This window comes from Hyperolius riggenbachi, chromosome 4 (assembly GCF_040937935.1).
Source record: "Hyperolius riggenbachi isolate aHypRig1 chromosome 4, aHypRig1.pri, whole genome shotgun sequence".
NCBI lineage: Eukaryota > Metazoa > Chordata > Amphibia > Anura > Hyperoliidae > Hyperolius > Hyperolius riggenbachi.
Genome location: NC_090649.1, coordinates 281704086 through 281724577, shown reverse-complemented (window position 1 = coordinate 281724577; position 20492 = coordinate 281704086). Strand labels below are relative to the sequence as shown.

Below are 20492 nucleotides of genomic sequence, written 5' to 3'. Positions count from 1 at the left end.
TCTGCCTACTTCGGCGCCGACAGCCGTCAGAGCGCCTGCGCAGGAGCCAGGAAGGTAAATATTACGTCACCGCTGCACGGAGGGCTGCAGCGAGACCCCTGACGGATGGAGGACGGCGTGGGAAGCCTCATTAGGATCCGGAGGCTTCTCCCACCCGAGGTGAGTACCCCCCAGGGGCCATTTTGTCATTACAGTTCCTCTTTAAGTCGCAGGTTGTCCCTCCTGCCTCTATTATCCAGGTCTTCAATCTTGGAATCTTGCGAAAGTAGTTGTTCGTCATATGATGTGATTTTGTCCTGCATTGCATTGACCACTTCTGCTGTCTCATCCATGCGTACTTCCAAAGAGTGCGTTCTCTCACCTAACTCATCGAGCTGAACCGAGAGGGTGTGGGTGGAAGACAGTATCTCCTGCCTTAAGGTGTCTTTTAAGTCAGATAGTAAATCAGATATGTCTTTAAGAGAAACATTTCTGTTGTTGGAAGCATCTGTGCCAGATTCAGATTCTTCCCCCTTGTTATGAGGCTGATCAGGGGGGTTGATTTGGGTTTTCTTTTCTTTTGGTTTAAAGAAATCAGATTGTGGGGTAGGAGCTGTGTTAGACTTCCCAGTTTTTGCTGCCATAGTGCTGGAAAAAGTAGTGAAAGGGGTTTGGATCAGATGCTTGCTGATAGGAATTGCTGCTATGCTTAATAGATAGTATACATATGTCGTGTGCTCAAATGGTTAATGCATTGTTAGGTTTAGGAAAGGTCCTTACATGTACCACTTGGGTCTCCCAGAGGTAATGGAGCAGAGGAATTTGCAGTATGAGGAGACCAGGGGAGTGTATGGGTGTTAGAGGACACCCATAGAAACAGTCTGTCTCTTTATAGTGAGATCGGCAGGATGAGGCCTAGGTGATCACAGAAGCCGGGGGCTTGATTAGTTGTAGTATGCTGCGGGCGGGGGGAGGCCGGCGCGGAGGACATACAATGTGACTGAAAGTGGAGCCGCTGGGTTTGCTGGGACTCTTGGAGCCTGGGGTTCTGAGTGATTGCATGAATTTGCCGGGGGAAGTCCTGGAGTCGCGTGGCGCGGGTATATTTGTCACTCGCCCGGCCTACCTTGTGCTCTGGGCAGGGTCGGACTGGGACACTGGGGGAACACCAAAGAAATTTCAACCTGGGGCCCACACATTCCATGATTGCGGTGAAAAAAGGGCGTGACCATGCACCGGAAGGTGGGCGTGGTCATGATGTATTATGGACAGGGCCAAATGTACATGATCTTAGCAGCATTGTAATTCAGAGACACTGCTGCCCAGCAAAACTTTGCATAGAGTCCCCTCCTTCAATATAAAGTAATGTCCTACTTTGCAGAGGTTACGACCGCAGAGGTTGCAACTGCATCGGGGCCCTTGGGCCAAATGGGCCCCGAAGGGCCCTCCCTCAACTACAGTATTGCCTCTCTATTGGTCCTTTTCTCATAATAATCACTTCTATAGATACTTTGAATAGTGGTAATCATTAACAAGCTATTTCCCATCCCCTTCTTGCACCTCTGACACTGATGTTGCCATTGGCAGGTTTTGGTGCGTCGTATCAATTGTTATGTATAGAGTGATTGGGGGGGCCCATTGTAAAAGTGATTGAGTGATTACAGCACTGAGAAGAGAATTTTTTGTGCGGCAGGCAGCAATTGGAGCTCTGTCAGACAAGGAGTGGGGGGCCCACCAGAGACCTGGAGGGGGGGCCCACCGAGGGAAAAAACTGTACTACTGTGGCCCAGTCCAACCCTGGCTCTGGGTGAGCCACGTGATCTTTCTCTGCAGCTGCCGGATCTGGATCGGAGGTAGTGCTGCAGCTTCAGGGGGCGATTGAGCTGGGTTTTCTGCCGTCTCATACACCCGGCTAACTACACTGAGGGCCCATACACCCGGCTAACTACACTGAGGGCCCATACACCCAGCTAACTACACTGAGAGCCCACACACCCAGCTAACTACACTGAGGGCCCATACACCCGGCTAACTACACTGAGGGCCCATACACCCAGCTAACTACACTGAGGGCCCATACACCCGGCTAACTACACTGGGGGCCCATATACCTGGCTAACCTACACTGGGGGCCCATATACCTGGCTAACCTACACTGGGGGCCCATATACCTGGCTAACCTACACTGGGGGCCCATATACCTGGCTAACCTACACTGAGGGCCCATATACATGGCTAACCTACACTGGGGGCCCATATACCTGGCTAACCTACACTGGGGGCCCATATACCTGGCTAACCTACACTCGGGGCCCATATACCTGGCTAACCTACACTGAGGGCCCATATACCTGGCTAACCTACACTGAGGGCCCATATAGCTGGCTAACCTACACTGGGGGCCCATATACCTGGCTAACCTACACTGGGGGCCCATATACCTGGCTAACCTACACTGAGGGCCCATATGCCTGGCTAACCTACACTGAGAGCCCATATGCCTGGCTAACCTACACTGAGGGCCCATATACCTGGCTAACCTACACTGGGGGCCCATATACCTGGCTAACGTATACTGAGGGCACGTAACCTATGCTGCAGGCACATATACCTGGCTCACCTACGCGGGGGGGGGGGGGGGGGCGTGCCTAGACGTTGGTAGATCTCCTGGCCTCGGCAAATTTTAAAGTAGCTCGCGAGCCGAAAAAGTGTGGGCACTCCTGTACTAAAGGAAGGCAAACTGCATTTTTGTATGAATCTGTATAAATGTTTGCAATTCAGAATACATATTCCATTTAGCTGTAGTATATTTGTAAAGGTGTATTGTTCTTACCTTTGGTTCAGGCTTCCCAGTCATTTTCTTCAATAGCTCATCCAGATGTACCCAGTTGCCCTGAGAATACCACCCTGCCTTTTCCAGTGAGGGTAAAATGTCAATCTCTACATCACTGTCTGAAAGTACAAAGTAAACATTTATGTGACAAACCAACAAAGTTGTATTTGGTGATTTGTAACTATAATTAAAGCACTATCTCTGTTTCGTGATTACTTAATTGCTAAGGCCCAATAAAGTTTGGTTGACTGAAGACGTTGCTCATTTTGGATGACAAATCCCAGTACAAATGTGCTAAAAATGATCTATTAAGGTGTTCCTGAGACAAAAAAAACCTGTTAAAGATAGATACTTACCTCAGCAGAGGGGTGAATAGTTCAGAGGCTTCCCCCATCCCCCTCAACCCAGCTGGACACTCTGATCATATTTGAAAACCGTTGTTGAATATATTTGCACGGCTTGACCCCCATCCATGTACAGGCAAGGATGGCCCGAACCTGCACAGTAACACGAAGCTGCTTGTACATTGCTTTTTCCTCCGTGCACGAGTGGCACCATGCTACTGTCCAGACATGGGCTGTCATTGCACTTGTGCAGGGAGGTCACACATGTACACAGCCAGGAGAACAGCTGTGAAGAAGAAGAGGATCCCAGTAAACAGTGGTGGGCTGCAGGAGGACCTCTATCTAGGTAAGCAACTCTTCCTCTTTTTTGTCAAAGGTTCACTTTAAGAAAAAAGGCTAGGCCATTTACAATTTGACAAATAGCATTAGTGTATATAAGACATTTTTTCTTTATTGCTAGCTATGGTATCACAAGGCATCTAGATTTATGTGTTCACCCCTAAATAGAGATAGTGTCATTTCCTGATACTTCCCTCATAAATGGATGGCCAATTGATACCAATGACATTATATAAACAAATAGTCTAAAAAATGAACATGCAAACTATGTTGCAGTTATTGATGTCATTTTGTTTGTAGTACTTTTAAAATAATATCTAATTACTTATGGAACACTTCATGTGACTGGTTCATTCCATAGAAAGTCTTGCTTGACCCTGTATACGTAAACTTTTAAATGAGTTTAGGATGTGGGCAAGTCCAAACTAGACCAAAAACCCTTTTCAAACTACCCGGTATTGTAGAGTCATTTTGAAATGTATTCAGATAATTACAACTTCTCAGATTAACTTGTACCTTGAAATTAAAGGGACTCCGAGCAGTGCAGAAACTATGGAAAGATGCACATCATTTTAAAGCTCTCTTTCTCCTCTTTCCAATGATATATAAATCGCCACCCTACGCCTTTTAGTTTTCGCTATTTTCGCGATTGAAATTGCCGCGGCCGCGATTTCGATCGCGAAAATAGAGAAAACTAAAAGGCGTAGGGCAACGATTTAGGTGTCGTCAGAAAGAGGAGAAAGAGAGCTTTAAGCCGCATCTACACGAGTAGATGCGGCCGCGATGCTCCTTATCAATCGAGCCGCTGATGCGGCTCGATTGATAAGATCCGACAGGACGGATCTCCGCACCGCCGATTCCCTGCTCGATCCCCGCGAGGGGACAATGGCAGGGAATCGTGCGGGAGATAAGCGGCGCCGGCGGGGACGAGCGGGCACGAGCGGGGAATCGAATGTGGCGCACGCGCGGCGAGCGGGGACGCGGCGGGCACGTGCGGGGACGCGCAAGAGGCCGCCAATCGCCACAACATCTCCCCAACATCTCCCCGTGTAGACGGGGCTTTAAAATGATATCCATCTTTCCATAGTTATATTGTATTACACAGGGCGAATTTTTGTCAAAGTCAGCAGCTGCATTCAGCAGAATGGAGCTGCTGACACTGGGGAAAGTGTCGTCCTGTGTAATACAATATAACTATGGCTTGATGGATATCATTTTAAAGCTCTCTTTCTCCTCTTTCTGACGACACCTAAATCGTTGCCCTACGCCTTTTAGTTTTCTCTATTTTCGCGATCGAAATCGCGGCTGCGGCAATTTCAATCGCGAAAATAGCAAAAACTAAAAGGCGTAGGGTGGTGGTTTATATATCATTGGAAAGAGGAGAAAGAGAGCTTTAAAATGATATGCATCTTTCCATAGTTTCTGCACTGCTCGGAGTCCCTTTAACTTGCTGTGAAAAAAAAAGTGTTTTTAGACTCCAGGAACCAAGTAACTCAAGCAATAAATATGTTGTATTACTGTATTTCTCGGCTGGGAAACACATTTAATTAGATGAGGGGCATATGAGGGGCACAATTAAAGAAGGGGGTAGGGGGCGGTGTCCATATGCACTGCACTATAATTTATAAATGTATGACGGGGTAGTTGGGTAGGCGCCAATATATAATGTATATTTGTGTGTGTGTTTATTTGCTTAGAACGAATCCTACAACTGGACATCTGAGTCAAAGAGGTAAACATTATGGTACTCTGCTTTTTAGGATGCTTTTTTCATGTTTAACAAAGTTTAGTATATGAAAGATTTTTTTTTTTTTGCTCAGAATTTAACAAATCCTGACAACACATTCTGCATAAAAATAGAATTAGGTATTAGGTGGGTTTTTCATTTTAATCTGAACATGAAAGGACAATTGTGGCCTCTAGTGGTGATTTTGCATATAGCATCTCCCATATATCGGCTTTCTGCAGCAGCATAACATCCAATATGAACAGGGTCGGACTGGGACACCAAGGGCCCACCAAGGAAGTTTCAGCCTGGGGCCCACCCCCCTCTCCTCCTCCCCCCCCCCTCCTCCCTCCCCCCCCCCCCCCATTTTGGGCTCACATACACATGTACTCTAGAAATTTTGCATGACTTTATGGTAGGGAATAGATTGTGAGCAATTCTGAGGACAGTCTCCAATAGGGATATGTCTAAATGCGAAACTAAATGGGTGTCACCACGCACTGGAACATCGGCGTGGTCATGATGAGTCATGGGCAGACTTAAAAAAAAAATACAAAACACAAAATAAGTAGCGGCGTTATTCACAGAGATTAGGTCCGACCAGATACATTGTAGATAAAATATTCAAGTAGTTACATGCCTCATAATTCATCAAGTAGTCAAATGGCAGCAGATACCCCCACAAAATGCAATCAGGTTGACGGCAGATACCCCCACACAATGCAATCAGGTTGGTGGCAGATACCCCCACAAAATGCAATCAGGTTGACAGCAGATACCCCCACACAATGCAATCAGGTTGACGGCAGATACCCCCACAAAATGCAATCCAAAAGTCACTTATCTATTGCAAAGTGGCAACAGCAATTTAAACTAAATAAAAACGTTTTAACTCATACATGAACATTATGGAAAATCCAAGTTGAAAATAAACTGTGAAGATAAACAATTTCATCCATCCTACTCCTGAAAAATGTATTCTTTTTTTTTTATTTTAGAACCTCCCAGTTTTTTTTTCTGTTTTAAAAAGCTAAAAAGTAGCTATTGTCTCATATGATGATGATTCAGCCTTTTCCATAGTCTCGCAGTTAGCAATCATGTGACCCTCAACAAGACAAATTCAGCAATCATGAGGTCCCCCGTCAAGACAAAATCAGCAATCATGAGGCCCCTAACAAGACAAATTCAGCAATCATGAGGCCCCCAACATGACAAATTCAGCAATCATGAGGCCCCCAACAAGACAAATTTAGCAATCTTGAGGCCCCCAACAAGACAAATTCAGCAATCATGAGGCCCCCAACAAGACATTCAGTAACCATGAGGCCCCCAACAAGACAAATTCAGTAACCATGAGGCCCCCAACAAGACAAATTCAGCAGTCATGAGGCACATAAATAAACAGCATTTCACATAAATAGGCAGAATGCCCACTTAATATGGTATACACCTCTCACCTGGCTTCTGAATTCTCCTCTACTGGCTGCTGTGCCAGGCAATACTGTTTTTGGCTGGATTGGGGATGATGTGTGGGCTGAAAGGCCTGGCGGTGATGCTGTGGCCGGCCTGGCGGTGATGCTGGGCTGTACTTGGCTGGTTGAAGTAAATGTTGGCCTGACTGTTGGTGGTGATGCTGTGGCCTTTTTGACAGTGATTCTGGGCTGGTTGGCTGGTGGTGATGCTGGGCTGGCCTGGATAGTTTAGGTAGTGACAGGTGCACCCTAGTTTAGGTAGCACCAGGAGCCTCCCAGCTTAGGTAGTGACAGGACCCCCAAGTTTAGGTAGCGACAGGAGCCCCCCAGTTTAGTTAATGACAGATACCCCCCAGTTTAGGTAGTGACAGGAGCACCCAGTGTTTGTAGTGACAGGTGCCCCCCAGTTAAGGTAGTAACAGGTGCCCCCCAGGGTATGTAGTGACAGGAGCCCCCAGTTTAGGTAGTGACAGGGCCCCCCAGTTCAGGTAGTGACAGGTGCCCCCAGTTCAGGTATTGACAGGCGCCCCCCCCCAGTTCAGTTAGTGACAGGTACCCCCAGTTTAGGTATGACAGGAGCCCACAGTGTATGCAGTGACAGGGACCCCCCCCCCAGTGTATGTAGTGACAGGAGCCCCCAGTTTAGGTAGTGACAGGGCCCCCCAGTTCAGGTAGTGACAGGTGCCCCCAGTTCAGGTATTGACAGGCGCCCCCCCAGTTCAGTTAGTGACAGGTACCCCCAGTTTAGGTATGACAGGAGCCCCCCAGTGTATGCAGTGACAGGGACCCCCCCCCAGTGTATGTAGTGACAGGAGCCACTAGTTTAGGTAGTGACAGGGCCCCCCAGTATAGATAGACAGGTCTATAGGTGTCCCCAGTTTAAATAGCCAGATCTATAGGTGTCCTCAGTGGCAGCGGAGAGAGAAGAGAAGCGGTGGGGAAGGGAGGACGTTTCCCCCTCCCCCTTCCCTCACCTTGGGGCTCCCCCTCTCTCGCTCCCCCCTTTAGAATTAAGTGATGCGGCAGGCAGCGCCGCTGTTCCTGCCACTTCTTTTCTCTCTCCGCTGCCACCCCAGGGCGGGCGGGCCAGCCACGTCCGGGTAGCTAGGGGGGGGGGCAGCAGCTAGCCAGGGGAGTGCGCATGCCCCATTTTGCCCTATGTAGGGACGCCCATGGCATGGTAGGCAGATAGGTAGCCGGGTAGGCAGTTATGTAGCCGGGTGGGAGGGTAGGCAGATAGGTAGCTGGGTGGGCAGTTAGGTAGCCGGGTGGGAGGGTAGGCAGTTAGGTAGCCAGGTGGGCAGATAGGTAGCTGGGTGGGCAGTTAGGTAGCCGGGTGGGCAGTTAGGTAGCCGGGTGGGAGGGTAGGCAGATAGGTAGCTGGGTGGGTAAATAGGTAGCCGGGTGGGCAGATAGGTAGCCGGGTGGGAGGGTAGGCAGATAGGTAGCTGGGTGGGTAGATAGGTAGCCGGGTGGGCAGTTAGGTAGCCAGGTGGGAGGGTAGGCAGTTAGGTAGCCGGGAGGGCAGATAGGTAGCTGGGTGGGTAGATAGGTATCCAGGTAGGCAGATAGGTATCCAGGTGGGCAGATAGGTAGCCGGGTGGGCAGATAGGTAGCCGGGTGGGCAGATAGGTAGCCGGGTGGGAGGGTAGGCAGTTAGGTAGCCGGGTGGGCAATTAGGTAGCCGGGTGGGAGGGTAGGCAGATAGGTAGCTGGGTGGGTAGATAGGTAGCCGGGTGGGAGGGTAGGCAGTTAGGTAGCCGGGTGGGCAGTTAGGTAGCCGGGTGGGAGGGTAGGCAGAAGGGTAGCCGGGTGGGAGGGTAGGCAGAAGGGTAGCCGGGTGGGCAGTTAGGTAGCCGGGTGGGAGGGTAGGCAGATAGGTAGCTGGGTGGGTAGATAGGTAGCCGGGTGGGCAGCCAGTTAGGTAGCCGGGTGGGTAGATAGGTAGCCGGATGGGCAGTTAGGCAGCCGGGTGGCAGGGTAGGCAGATAGGTAGCTGGGTGGGTAGATAGGTAGCCGGATGGGTGGGTAGGCAGTTAGGTAGCCGGGTGGGCAGTTAGGTAGCCGGGTGGGAGGGTAGGCAGATGGGTAGCTGGGTGGGTAGATAGGTAGCCGGGTGGGCAGCCAGTTAGGTAGCCGGGTGGGTAGATAGGTAGCCGGATGGGCAGTTAGGCAGCCGGGTGGGAGGGTGGGCAGATAGGTAGCTGGGTGGGTAGATAGGTAGCCGGATGGGTGGGTAGGCAGTTAGGTAGCCGGGTGGGCAGTTAGGTAGCCGGGTGGGAGGGTAGGCAGATAGGTAGCTGGGTGGGTAGATAGGTAGCCGGGTGGGCAGTTAGGCAGCCGGATGGGAGGGTAGGCAGATCGGTAGCCGGGTGGGTAGATAGGTAGCCGGGTGGGAATGTAGGCAGTTAGATAGCCGGGTGGGCAGTTAGGTAGCCGGGTGGGTAGCCAGTGGGGGCCCCGACTCCTTTGCTCCCCCTCACCTGGGTGTCCCCCCTCCTATTACAAGCCGCGGGGAGGGCAGCTCTTTTCCCCGGTGGGGCCCCCTCCTATCCTCCCCCTCCCTCACCTCGGACTCTCGGAGGGCCCCCCTCCTATTACGAGCGGCGGGAGAGCGGCGGGTACAGCAAACTTCCGGCGAGGTAAAGCAGAAGATAGAGGTCCAGCTGCCTCCCAGTCGCTGTCTCCTTTGTAATTGCCGCGCACTAAACCAGGAAGCAGTGCGAGCGGCATAGAGGAGACAGCGTAGCCCGGGAGGCAGCTGGACCTCTATCTTCTGCTTTACCTCGCCGGAACTTTGCTGTAACCGCCGCTCTACCGCCGCTCGTAATAGGAGGGGGGCCCTCTGAGGTGAGGGAGGGGGAGGATAGGAGGGGGCCCCCCCGGGGGGAAAGAGGTTTTTAATAAATTTAAAAAAAAAAAAAAAAACCGTCACAACGCTAGTGCCCCCTCCCTCTTAGCTCTGGGGCCCCCAGGAGGAGGGGCAGTCAGGGCCCACCGATGGGATCATCGGTGGTTCGGCGGCTCTGTCCGAGCCTGAATATGAATATTATGCAATAATGATGCAAGGATTTTCCATGACATCATACACTTTCATATAACACTACCAGTAATCTGCACAAATCTTTAACCTTCTTTACACCATTCACTAACAATACATATATGAAAACACAGTACAGGTGTACCCACCTTATTGCTGACAGGTGTTGGGATGACCCTATTACACTGTAATTACACTACATGGAGCAGTGCTGTGCTGCACACAAGAGGAGTACTGCTGTGTGACATTGCATTGAACAATAGCAGTAGGAATGTCAGGCATTGCACACATTGCATCTCAATGCAAATTGCATTCCATGAGCAAGATTGCATTCTTAAAGTAAAGGTTTTATACACCTTATTATTGAAACATCTTTTCAGCCCCCAGCAAGAATACTCAAAATAACTTTAATATTACGTACTTCTTTTTAGCACCATTTCAAGGAACTCAAAAAATGCAGATGAGATGAAAAATAGGTTCCAACAAAAAAACTCATCCTTTTTTTTTGGGGGGGGGGGGGGTGCTTCCAATGAGTTTGAATGAAAAAGGTATAAATGTTGCATAATATAACTGAGGGATAAATCTAATACATAATTTGGGAATCAATTAATTTTTAAAAAGTATTTATAGACAGCACTTTTGTAGCTTAGCAATGATGTGCCACAGTCTAAGAGTCTGGCAGCACTCCTGACTCAGTAGTCCATAGTAGAAGTATACCGGCGGGCGGTTGGCATGGCGTAAGGGCAGTGGCGGGGGTGGGGCCTAGAGTCTTCTTTTTCTTCTTCTTTTTATCTCCTTACTTCTTTCCTTTTTTCCTTCTTTCCTTCTTCTGTTCCAGATCTCTATCACCCTCTCTTCCTCTCTCTCCCTCCTGATGCCTTTATTCTTTCCTTCTTTCACTTCCTATGGCGCGTTACTCCTACTGAGCATACATATGCCATATAGACATTGTGAACTTTTGATACTTTAGAAATATGGCTAATAAGGTCAATATACTAGTGACGTATCAACATAACCAGATTGTTGTCATGTTTCACCCTAGTTATGTAATAATAAGCTATAACTCATGTATGATGTCTACATAACTCCTGTATGTGGGAGTACTGTGTCATTTCCTGTATTGTCTCTCTTTTTGTTTTTTCAAAAATAATAATAAAATTGATTTGTGAAAAAAGAAGTATGAAGACCGGCACCATCCAAGTATTAGTAATGCTCTTTTATTTAGAAAGACACATAGACATATTCAGCATACGACGTTTCGGAGGGTATACCTCCTTTTTCAAGTACATGTCAGTGTCTAACATAACAACCCGTACAACTAGTTTAAATAGTATAACATCATGAATTAAGAACCAATTACATTACCGCACACTTATAGCAACCAATCCCCTTCCCACAGCACACAGCGGACCTGATGGGGAACTAGTACTATGGAAATGTGTGCTGACGTGGACCTACCCGAACTGCACTATGAGACTGCTGGAGACACGCCGACAGCGCATTCCTCAGTGTACTGGCGCCGACCAATCAGCCGCAAGTCTCCAGATGACATCACTCTAGTCATGCCCCTAGATAGAGGCGGACCAGATGGGAGACTTTGCCGGCAAAGCGAGCGGCAGAAACTACCGCCCCCTTAGGTCAAGACGTCAGTGCACAACGAGGGCGGAATGTAAACAAACTGCCCACATGGCTGCAAACACTGGCCGATGCACCGAAAACGTCGCACCAGAGTGTCAATGTGCATCAGGAATGTACCGAAGCAAAGTGCAGAGCCAAGTCAGATAGAATGACAGTAGTGAAATAAGAATAATAAGAATGATAATAATGACATATACATAGGGTGAGATTGCACATATAGATAAATAGATAAGACTGTAGAATATCATGTAATTCTAAATCACACTAGAGGCTGCATATCATATTCCCTATTCATGCCGCAGGGTTCTAGTGTATCTAGTTATTTAATCCAAACGGCCTCTCTATATAATAACCTTTTAATCCTATTGCCACCTCTCCTCAATGGTGGTACATGTTCTAATATTTGGAACCTCAATTGATTCACTGTATGGCCCGCTTGCATAAAATGTGAAGGGACAGACAGTTCACTACACTTGTTTTTTATAATACTTTTATGTGCTGCTAGTCTGGCCTTCATAGGCTGAGTTGTTTGACCTACATATAAAAGTCCACATGGACATTTTAAAGCATAGACTACATGTCTAGCATTGCAATCAAATTGTCCCCGAATTTTATAAGCTGTTCCTAAATGGGGGTATCTAATAACTGACCCCTTAATTACACTATTACAGTTAATACAGTTCATACAAGGGTAGGTGCCATCAGGACGGTTAGAGAGAGGCTGACGTGCCAAATTAGAACCCAAATCGGCACGTAGGAGTTTGTCTCTAAGTGTAGTGTACAAGTGTACAAGCCCGCTTGTAGGACATCAATGGAGGAGTCTGGAACGCCATGATGTGAGGGAATCCTTCATTTAAAATATGCCAATTACAGTGTATAGCCCCAGGCAGCAATCTCACCACTGTGTATATTGAATTGGGATACAAATGGAATTATTTTATTTTGTCCTCTCCTACGATTTAAATTGTCAGTTTTATCTATCTGCATCCTCTGTCTAGCCCTGCTCAACACTTGTTGGGGATATTGTCTTTGAAGGAATCTCTGTTTCATCTCATCTACTGTAATCTCTGTTCTCTCAATTGTGTGTCCTCTTACTATATGGCTAATTTGTTGAAATTGGCTACCAGGGATTGAGAGAATTGTGTTAAGCTGAGTACACACGTACGATAACGATCGTTCAAAAACGAACGATAACGACAATCGGAACGATAATCGTGCGTTCAAAAAGTGTGAACGATCGTTTTTGTGAACGATAACGATCGTTATCGTTCAATCGGACCGATCCAACCCGGCGGATTTTTTCGAAAGATAATCGTTCAATCGTTGCAGTGTGTACAAAGATCGTCCGATAACGCATGTTCTTATTGCCTGTCATAACGTCACTTCCGTTTGCGCACGCATTTTTTTATCGTTCGTCGTTCAGTACTTTATACTTATATCGTTCACGTGTGTACACAATCGTTCATTACGAACGATCTTTTCAGTCTAATTTGAATATCGTGTAAACGTCACGAATCGTTCGTAACGAACGATCTTTATCGGACGTGTATACGAACCTTTAGGAAGGTGGAAGCTTTCATAGCACAACATAGAATTGGTGTCAGTGGGTTTTTTGTATAAGTCTGTGCTCAACCCACCTCCTGACAACCGCACAGAGAGCTTCTTGGACACTACTGTGCGGTAATGTGCAGTAATGTGATTGGTTCTTACTTCATGATGTTATACTATTTAAACCTGTTTTGCGTGTTGTTTAGACACTGACATCTACTTGAAAAAGGAGGTATACCCTCCGAAACGTTGTATGCTGAATATGTCTATGTGTCTTTCTAAATAAAAGAGCATTACTAATACTTGGATGGTGCCGGTCTTCATATTTCTACTATCAATTAATTTGTAATTAATAAAGAAACATACAAAACATACATTTTATTGTAGCGCCACTCCAGGAACCTTTGTTCCCTCCACAAGGAATAAACTAACTTTATGACTTTATTGATTATCTATATTTCTTGGCAGCACAGTGGCATAGTGGTTAGCTCTCCCGCCTTGCAGCACTGGATTCCTGGTTCAAATCCCAGCTGGGGCACTATCTGCACATAGTTTGTATGTTCTCCCCATGTCTGTGTGGGTTTCCTCCGGGCACTCCGGTTTCCTCCCACCTAAAACCAATCCAGTCAAACTTTAGTCAGACTCCTGATCTGCATGCTTGTTCAGGGTCTATAAGTATTAGAGGCAGAGGATCAGTAAGACAGCCAGGCAATTAGCGATGTTTAAAAGTAAATAAATATGACAGCCTACATATACTTCTGAATTCAGGTGTCTTTCAACAAATATTTATGTATCAAGGGGTACTTAGACTACATTATTCAGAATAGGGAGTACTTGGCCCCCCAACTTTTCATAAAGGGGTGCATGCCAGTGGCGTAGCAATGGGGTTGCAGAGGTCTCCACCTCACCGAAGCCCTTGGGCCAGAGAGGCCCTGAGGGGCCCACCCTCATCTCCAGTATTATCTCTTTATTGGTCCTGTGCTTATAATGATTACGTCTATAAATGCTTTGAATGATAATAATCATTAACAAGCTGTTCCCCTTCCCCTTCTTGCACCTTTGGCCGTGTGGTTGTCCTTGGCAGGTTTTGGTATGCCGTATAAATTATGTATAGAGTGCTTGGGGGGGGGGGCATGTAAAACTCGCAGCGGGGCCCATAGCTCCTTAGCTATGCCACTGGTGCGTGCTGCAATAATGTTGAGAAACACTGGTCTAGATCAAGCAATTTAACAGGCCCTGTAGATGTAAGTAGGCCATATACCCCACTAGTTTGCATGACAGAGTTACTTGCGAATTTTCACCAAAGCCAATTTTGCATAGAAAATGCCTTTGAGAAAAGATTTTTGAGAAAACAACTCTTTCCAATGTGAAAATTCACGAAAAACACAAACTTTTTTAACTATGAAAATTCACGAAAACAGCGAAAGTAATTTATTATAGTGCAAAAAATTGTGAAAATTGCAAAAAAAAAAAATCACAAACTTATTACAAAACGATTTTCAATGCCATTTTCGCCTGAAAGTTGAATTTTACATTATTTCTGCGAAAATTAATGCGAAAAACATTGGCATTTTCGCTCATCACTGTAATAAGGCAGTGTAGAGCAGTAAAAGATGGAGTGCTGCACTGAACTAGTCACTACTAGCCTTGCTACAATTTTTTTCTTTCAGGCAGAGGTCACACTTACCGGCTTTCGTACGCGTTTTCTGCACAGAAAAACTGACTTCAACTGAGAACTCATGTTAATCAATGAGCTAGGTCACACTTTAATGCAGATTTCGTATGCAGAAAAAAAACTGACATCTTACACAATTTGTCAGTTTTCTCTATAAATTACATTAGCTGTTGTACGGTAGAGGTCACATTTGTCTTTCAGTTTTCTGAAAAGTGTAGAAACTGAAAGACAAGTGTGACCCCTGCCTCCATGTTTGGGTAGGCACTTTTCTACTGTTCATTGATCAGTTACCAAATCAACTTCCTGTAAACTTAAGGCCAGTATCATTTCATTCACTTTGTAAAGTGTGTACTGGTGTCACCTGACATCCACAGACATATTAGTAGTAATTGGACATGCTGGAAAACCATGCCCACTTGCTATTGTTATTTCCCACTTGCAGCTCTCCCCTGCTAATTTTCCCATGTCCCCTTCCCCTCACAATCTGGCAGAACACACTGCTTAGCAGACAGAGAAGCAGCATGCTTAGGCCTGAAACTATTAGTAACAATCTTATTGGGCAGCCTAATTTTACCTGGTATAAACAAAAACAATTCTGATTCTAAAAAAATAAAAAATCTGATTATAAAAATTGAAAAGCATCAAGTCAAGTAACTGTTGTTTTTAGAAATCAAAAATCTGAATTACAGTGTGTCTTTATCAATTCCATGTGACACTACATGCAAACTACCAGGCACACATGCTAAACCTTCATGTTCACTCTTTCATAGTAAGACAGTATTCTGTGATCAAAAATAATTTATTTACCGCCTGTATTATTTTTAGAAAAACTAAACACTGTAGTGAAAAACAGAATTTAGACAGTTCTTTACTAAATAATACAGTATATTCAATGAGAAAAAGTGATTTTCTGCTAAAATCAAACTATAGTTTTTAAAGAGACTCTGTAACAAAATTTTCAGCCTTATTTCTTCTATCCTACAAGTTCCTATAATTCAATATCCAGATAGCTGATGGTGACCCAGAACCACTAGGAATTGAAATAAAACATGTTTTATTAAAGCTGTCTCACAATGTGAATACTTACCAAGGGTCCAGAAAGGTCTCTGTTGTGGCACAAGTGAGAAAAATCCTGGTTTCAGTGCATTGGTTATTATTACATCAAAAAGTTCCTCAAAATCATTCCTGTTATCCAAAAAGATAGAATTAATTTTCATCAAGTGGCAAAAATCTATCCATCTATCTATCTATCTATCTATCTATCTATCTATCTATCTATCTTCAGCTTTCTTAAATACTTGGCTTGGATTATATACACAGTTTGTGTTACATGCAGAGATGGATTAATGTAACTTGGGGCCCTAAGCAAAGTAGCAATTCTGGCTCTACTTGCTTTGAACCTGGCATTTTTTTGGTATGCTGAGATGGGGCTGGCAATCGGAGTAGATAGCAGTCAGGCCCCTTGACATTCACTGGGCCCTAGGCACTAGAGATGGCTCGAACCTTCGATTTTAGGTTCACAAACTTCGAACGCGAACTTCCGCAAAAGTTCGGGTTTGCACGAACTTTGCGAACCGCAACAGACTTCAATGGGCAGGCGAACTTCCAAAACTACAAACACTGTTCCTGGCCACAAAAGTGATGGAAAAGAGGGGACCCCAGATGCCCACCCCCCTCCCAAGAGAAATGAGTATAGGGGTACAAAGTGCCCCTTACCCATTTCCACAAAGGGTTAAATGAAGTAAAAACACAACCACCAAACAAAGTCCTTTAATGTTCTTAATTTACCAGAAATACTTACCTGTACCTTTAAAAAAAGTTCCCACGCCAATATCCTCGGAAATGTCCCACGCCAATATCCTGTATATTATATACAAAAGAACTGGCACACCAAGCGATTGAAATGCTCAAATAGTATTGTATTGTGAACACAAGGACAAATGTCATGCAAAGAACATACAATGGGCTCTATACAGCAAAGCTCCTGAATAATGGTTCAGGAAATTATCTACGGTACATCACTGTAATTACGTGTAAACTTACGCAGTTACGCGTAAGGATACTGTAATGTGGGCGCTTACACTACGATGTTACGCGTAGTGCTGTAATACCCATTAATGCGTATTTTTTTACGCATACGGACGATATGTACGCAATAGCCGTCAATGTGACAGTTATTGCGTACATATCATTCGTATGCGTCAAAACGTACGCTTATACTGAAGGGCGGGAGAAGATACTATTGGTTGCTTAGAATGTTGACTGATTGGTTACTCTTAGAAAAGGGGAGTTTTTACGTTAGTAATTACGCGTAAAATTATGCGTAAGTGTTTGTAAAATTACGCATACCTAGCAATTACGGTAGACAGTGTAATTACGATACCACTCTACTGCTTACGCGTAAATAATTACGCGTAAGACCGTAATTTACGCGTAGCGCTTACGCGTAAATTTACATTGAATTACGATGCGTAATTACGCTCATGCGTAATTTCGGCCCAGCACTGATTTGAGCATTTCAATCGCTTGGTGTGCCAGTTCTTTTGTATATAATATACAGCATAAGACCTTGTGATGGGTCTGGTTAACTAACTGAGCACCCTTAATGGTTTTTTTCATTTACCTATCTATAGGTGTGCATACCGATACTTATTTAATTTTTCCACGCCAATATCCTCTCATCTTGCGATCTTCGATCTTCAATTAGGTTGATTGAAGATCTCCCACGAGCTATACCAATTATAGCTCAGAATGCATCCTGCAGATGCATAGCGCCGGCTCCCGCTGTCCTCCCCGCCTTCTCACCTGTCACCCTCACCTAGGCTGGCACCTGGTGCACCCATGGGTACACCGGGTGCCACCCTAGGTGAGGGTGACGGGTGAAGGCAGGTAGGGAGAGACAGCGGGAGCCGGCAGCTATGCGTCCGCACAGGACGCATTCTAAGCTATACTAACCAGTTAATGAATGATCCGGTTCTTTTTACTGCATTGAATTGAATGAATCAGCTCTGAACCGATTCATTCGATTCAATTCATTAAAAAGAACCGGATCATTCATGAACCGGTTAGTATAGCTTAGAATGCGTCCTGTGCGGACGCATAACTGTCGGCTGCCGCTGTCTCTCTCCACCTGCCTTCACCTGTCACCCTCACCTAGGCTGGCACCCGGTGCACCAGGTGCCAGCCTAGGTGAGGATGACAGGTGAGGAGGTGGGAAGGACAGCGTGAGCCGGCAGCTATGCGTCCTATGCAGACGCATTCTCTACTATGTGGGGGGCGGCAGAGATCTTCAATCAACTTTATTGAAGATCGCAAGATGAGAGGATAATGGCGTGGGACATTTCCGAGGATATTGGCATGGGAACTTTTTTTTAAAGGTACAGGTATTTCTGATTAATTAAGAACATTAAAGGACTTTTTTCATGGTTGTGTTTTTATTGCATTTAACCCTTTGTGGAAATTGGTAAGGGGCACTTTGTACCCCTATACTCATTTCTCCTGGGAGGGGGGTGGGCATCTGTAGTCCCCTTCTTAAAGGGGACTCCCAGATGCCACCATGAACCCCCCAGGGAGTCATCACCCCCACCTCCTCCTGGGGCACCGAAGGTGGGGAAGAGCCCCTTGTCCATGGATTGGACAAGGGCTCGGAGAAAGGGGAAGGCTTGGGTGCCCCTCTCCCCTGGAGCCCCCCAATAAAATGGACCAAGCGGGCTGGTATAGCTCAGAGTGCGAAGCCCCATGCAGTCGGGGCTCCGCATTCTGGCTATCCCAGCCTGCATGGGGGACAGAGAGCTCAGGAGGGGGGACCCCACAACATTTTTTTTTAAGATTGCCCACACTCAGCACATAAAAAAATAATACATTTTTTCTTTTTTTTTTTTAAATATTCTTCCTGCTATCTTTTTAACATATCCTGCACATTTGGTGTTGCTAGGATGTAAGGGGCCTTTGCTATTAACTGTTAAAGTTGGCGATAATCAACCAGAGTTATGGGGGTTCAAAACCTAGGCCCCAATAAAAGCCTATGGGAGATTTGGCCTAGGGTCCCCAAACTCACTAGTCCTGAGTCTCTACGATGCTACAAAATTTGCCACTGCTGAGCCATCGTCCTTTGAAGAGATTTGAGGTTTTTAACAGTGAAATAGGAAGCCCAATACAAGCCAATGGCAAAATTCAGCATTTTTGCACCTCCATAACTCTGGTACAATACAATTTTTTATTATTTTTTATGTGCTGAATGTGGGAAATCTCCCCCCTCCCGAGCTCCCTGTAACCCCTTTTCCCCCATGCAGGCTGGGATAGCAAGAAGGCGGAGCCCCGGCCGCGTGGGGCTTCGCACCCTGAGCTATACCAGCCCGCATGGTCCATGGTATGGGGGGGCTCCGGGGGAGAGGGGCGTCCAATCCATGGACAAGGGGCTCTTCCCCACTACCAGTGCCCAAGGAGGAGGTGGGGTTGACGACTCCCTGGGGGGGTTTCATGGTGGCATCTTTAAGAAGGGGACCTTTAGATGCCCACCCCCCTCCCAGGAGAAATGAGGATAGGGGTACAAAGTGCCCCTTACCCATTTCCACAAAGGGTTAAATGAAATAAAATCCCAACCATGAAAAAAGTTCTTTAATGTTCTTAACTAACCAGAAATACTTACCTGTACCTTTAAAAAAAATTTCCCACGCCAATGTCCTCAGAAATGTCCCACGCCATTATCCTCTCATCTTGCGATCTTCAATAAAGTTGATTGAAGATCTCCGCCGCCCCCCACATAGCAGAGAATGCATAGGACGCATAGCTGCCGGCTCCCGCTGTCCTCCCCGCCTCCTCACCTGTCACCCTCACCTGGTGCCAGCCTAGGTGAGGGTGACAGGTGAAGGCAGGTGGGGAGAAACAGCGGGAGCCGGCAGCTATGCGTCCGCACAGGACGCATTCTAAGCTATACTAACCGGTTCATGACTAATCCGGTTCTTTTTACTGCAATGAATCGAATTAATCAGCTCTGAACCGATTCATTCAATTCAATTCATTAAAAAGAACCGGATCATTCATGAACCGGTTAGTATAGTTTAGAATGCGTCCTGTGCGTACGCATAGCTGCCGGCTCCCGCTTTCTCTCCCCACCTTCCTTCACCCGTCACCCTCACCTAGGGTGGCACCCGGTGCACCAGGTGCCAGCCTAGGTGAGGGTGACAGGTGAGGAGGCGGGCAGGACAGTGAGAGCCGGCGCTATGCGTCTGCCGGATGCAATCTAAGCTATAATTAAGATAGCTCGTGGGAGATCTTCAATCAACTTAATTAAAGATTGCAAGATGGAGGATATTGGCCTGGGACATTTCCGAGGATATTGGCGTGGAAACTTTTTTTAAAGGTACAGGTAAGTATTTCTGGTTAATTAAGAACATTAAATGACTTTTTTCGTGGTTGTGTTTTTATTGCATTTAACCCTTTGCGGAAATGGGTAAGGGGTACTTTGTACCCCTATACTCATTTCTCCTGGAAGGGGGTTGGGCATCTGGGGTTCCCTTCTTAAAGGGGGTTTTCCAGATGCCACCATGGACCCCCCCAGGGAGTCGTCGCCCCTACCTCCTCCTGAGGCACTGGAGGTGGGGAAGAGCCCCTTGTCCATAGATTGGACAAGGGGTCTGACGGGGGGAGAGGGGAAGGCTTGGCCCCTCTTCTCCTCCAGAGCCCCCCCATACCATGGACTATGCAGGCTGGTATACAGTAGCTCAGGGCGTGAAGCCTCACGCGGCCGGGGCTCCGCATTCTGGTTATCCCAGCCTGCATGGGGGACAAGGGGTTACAGAAAGCTCGGCACGGGGGACCCCACGTCATTTTTTGGGTGAAATTTCCCACCCTCTGGACATAACAAAAAAAAATGTAATTTAAAAATAAATAAATAAA

At 46.5% G+C, this 20492-nt stretch overlaps 1 protein-coding gene across 3 annotated transcripts in view; it reads right to left on the bottom strand.

Annotated features, from left to right (window-relative positions):
• NT5DC1 (5'-nucleotidase domain containing 1) overlaps positions 1 to 20492 on the bottom strand; it is a 375186-nt gene that overhangs the window by 46911 nt on the left and 307783 nt on the right. For all 3 annotated transcript variants that reach the window (XM_068231330.1, XM_068231331.1, XM_068231332.1), the window contains 2 exons: positions 15682 to 15779; positions 2813 to 2931 (listed from right to left, as the gene is read on the bottom strand). In XM_068231330.1, the coding sequence (XP_068087431.1) occupies positions 2813 to 2931; positions 15682 to 15779 (217 nt within the window). The remainder of the gene's footprint in view (positions 1 to 2812; positions 2932 to 15681; positions 15780 to 20492) is intronic.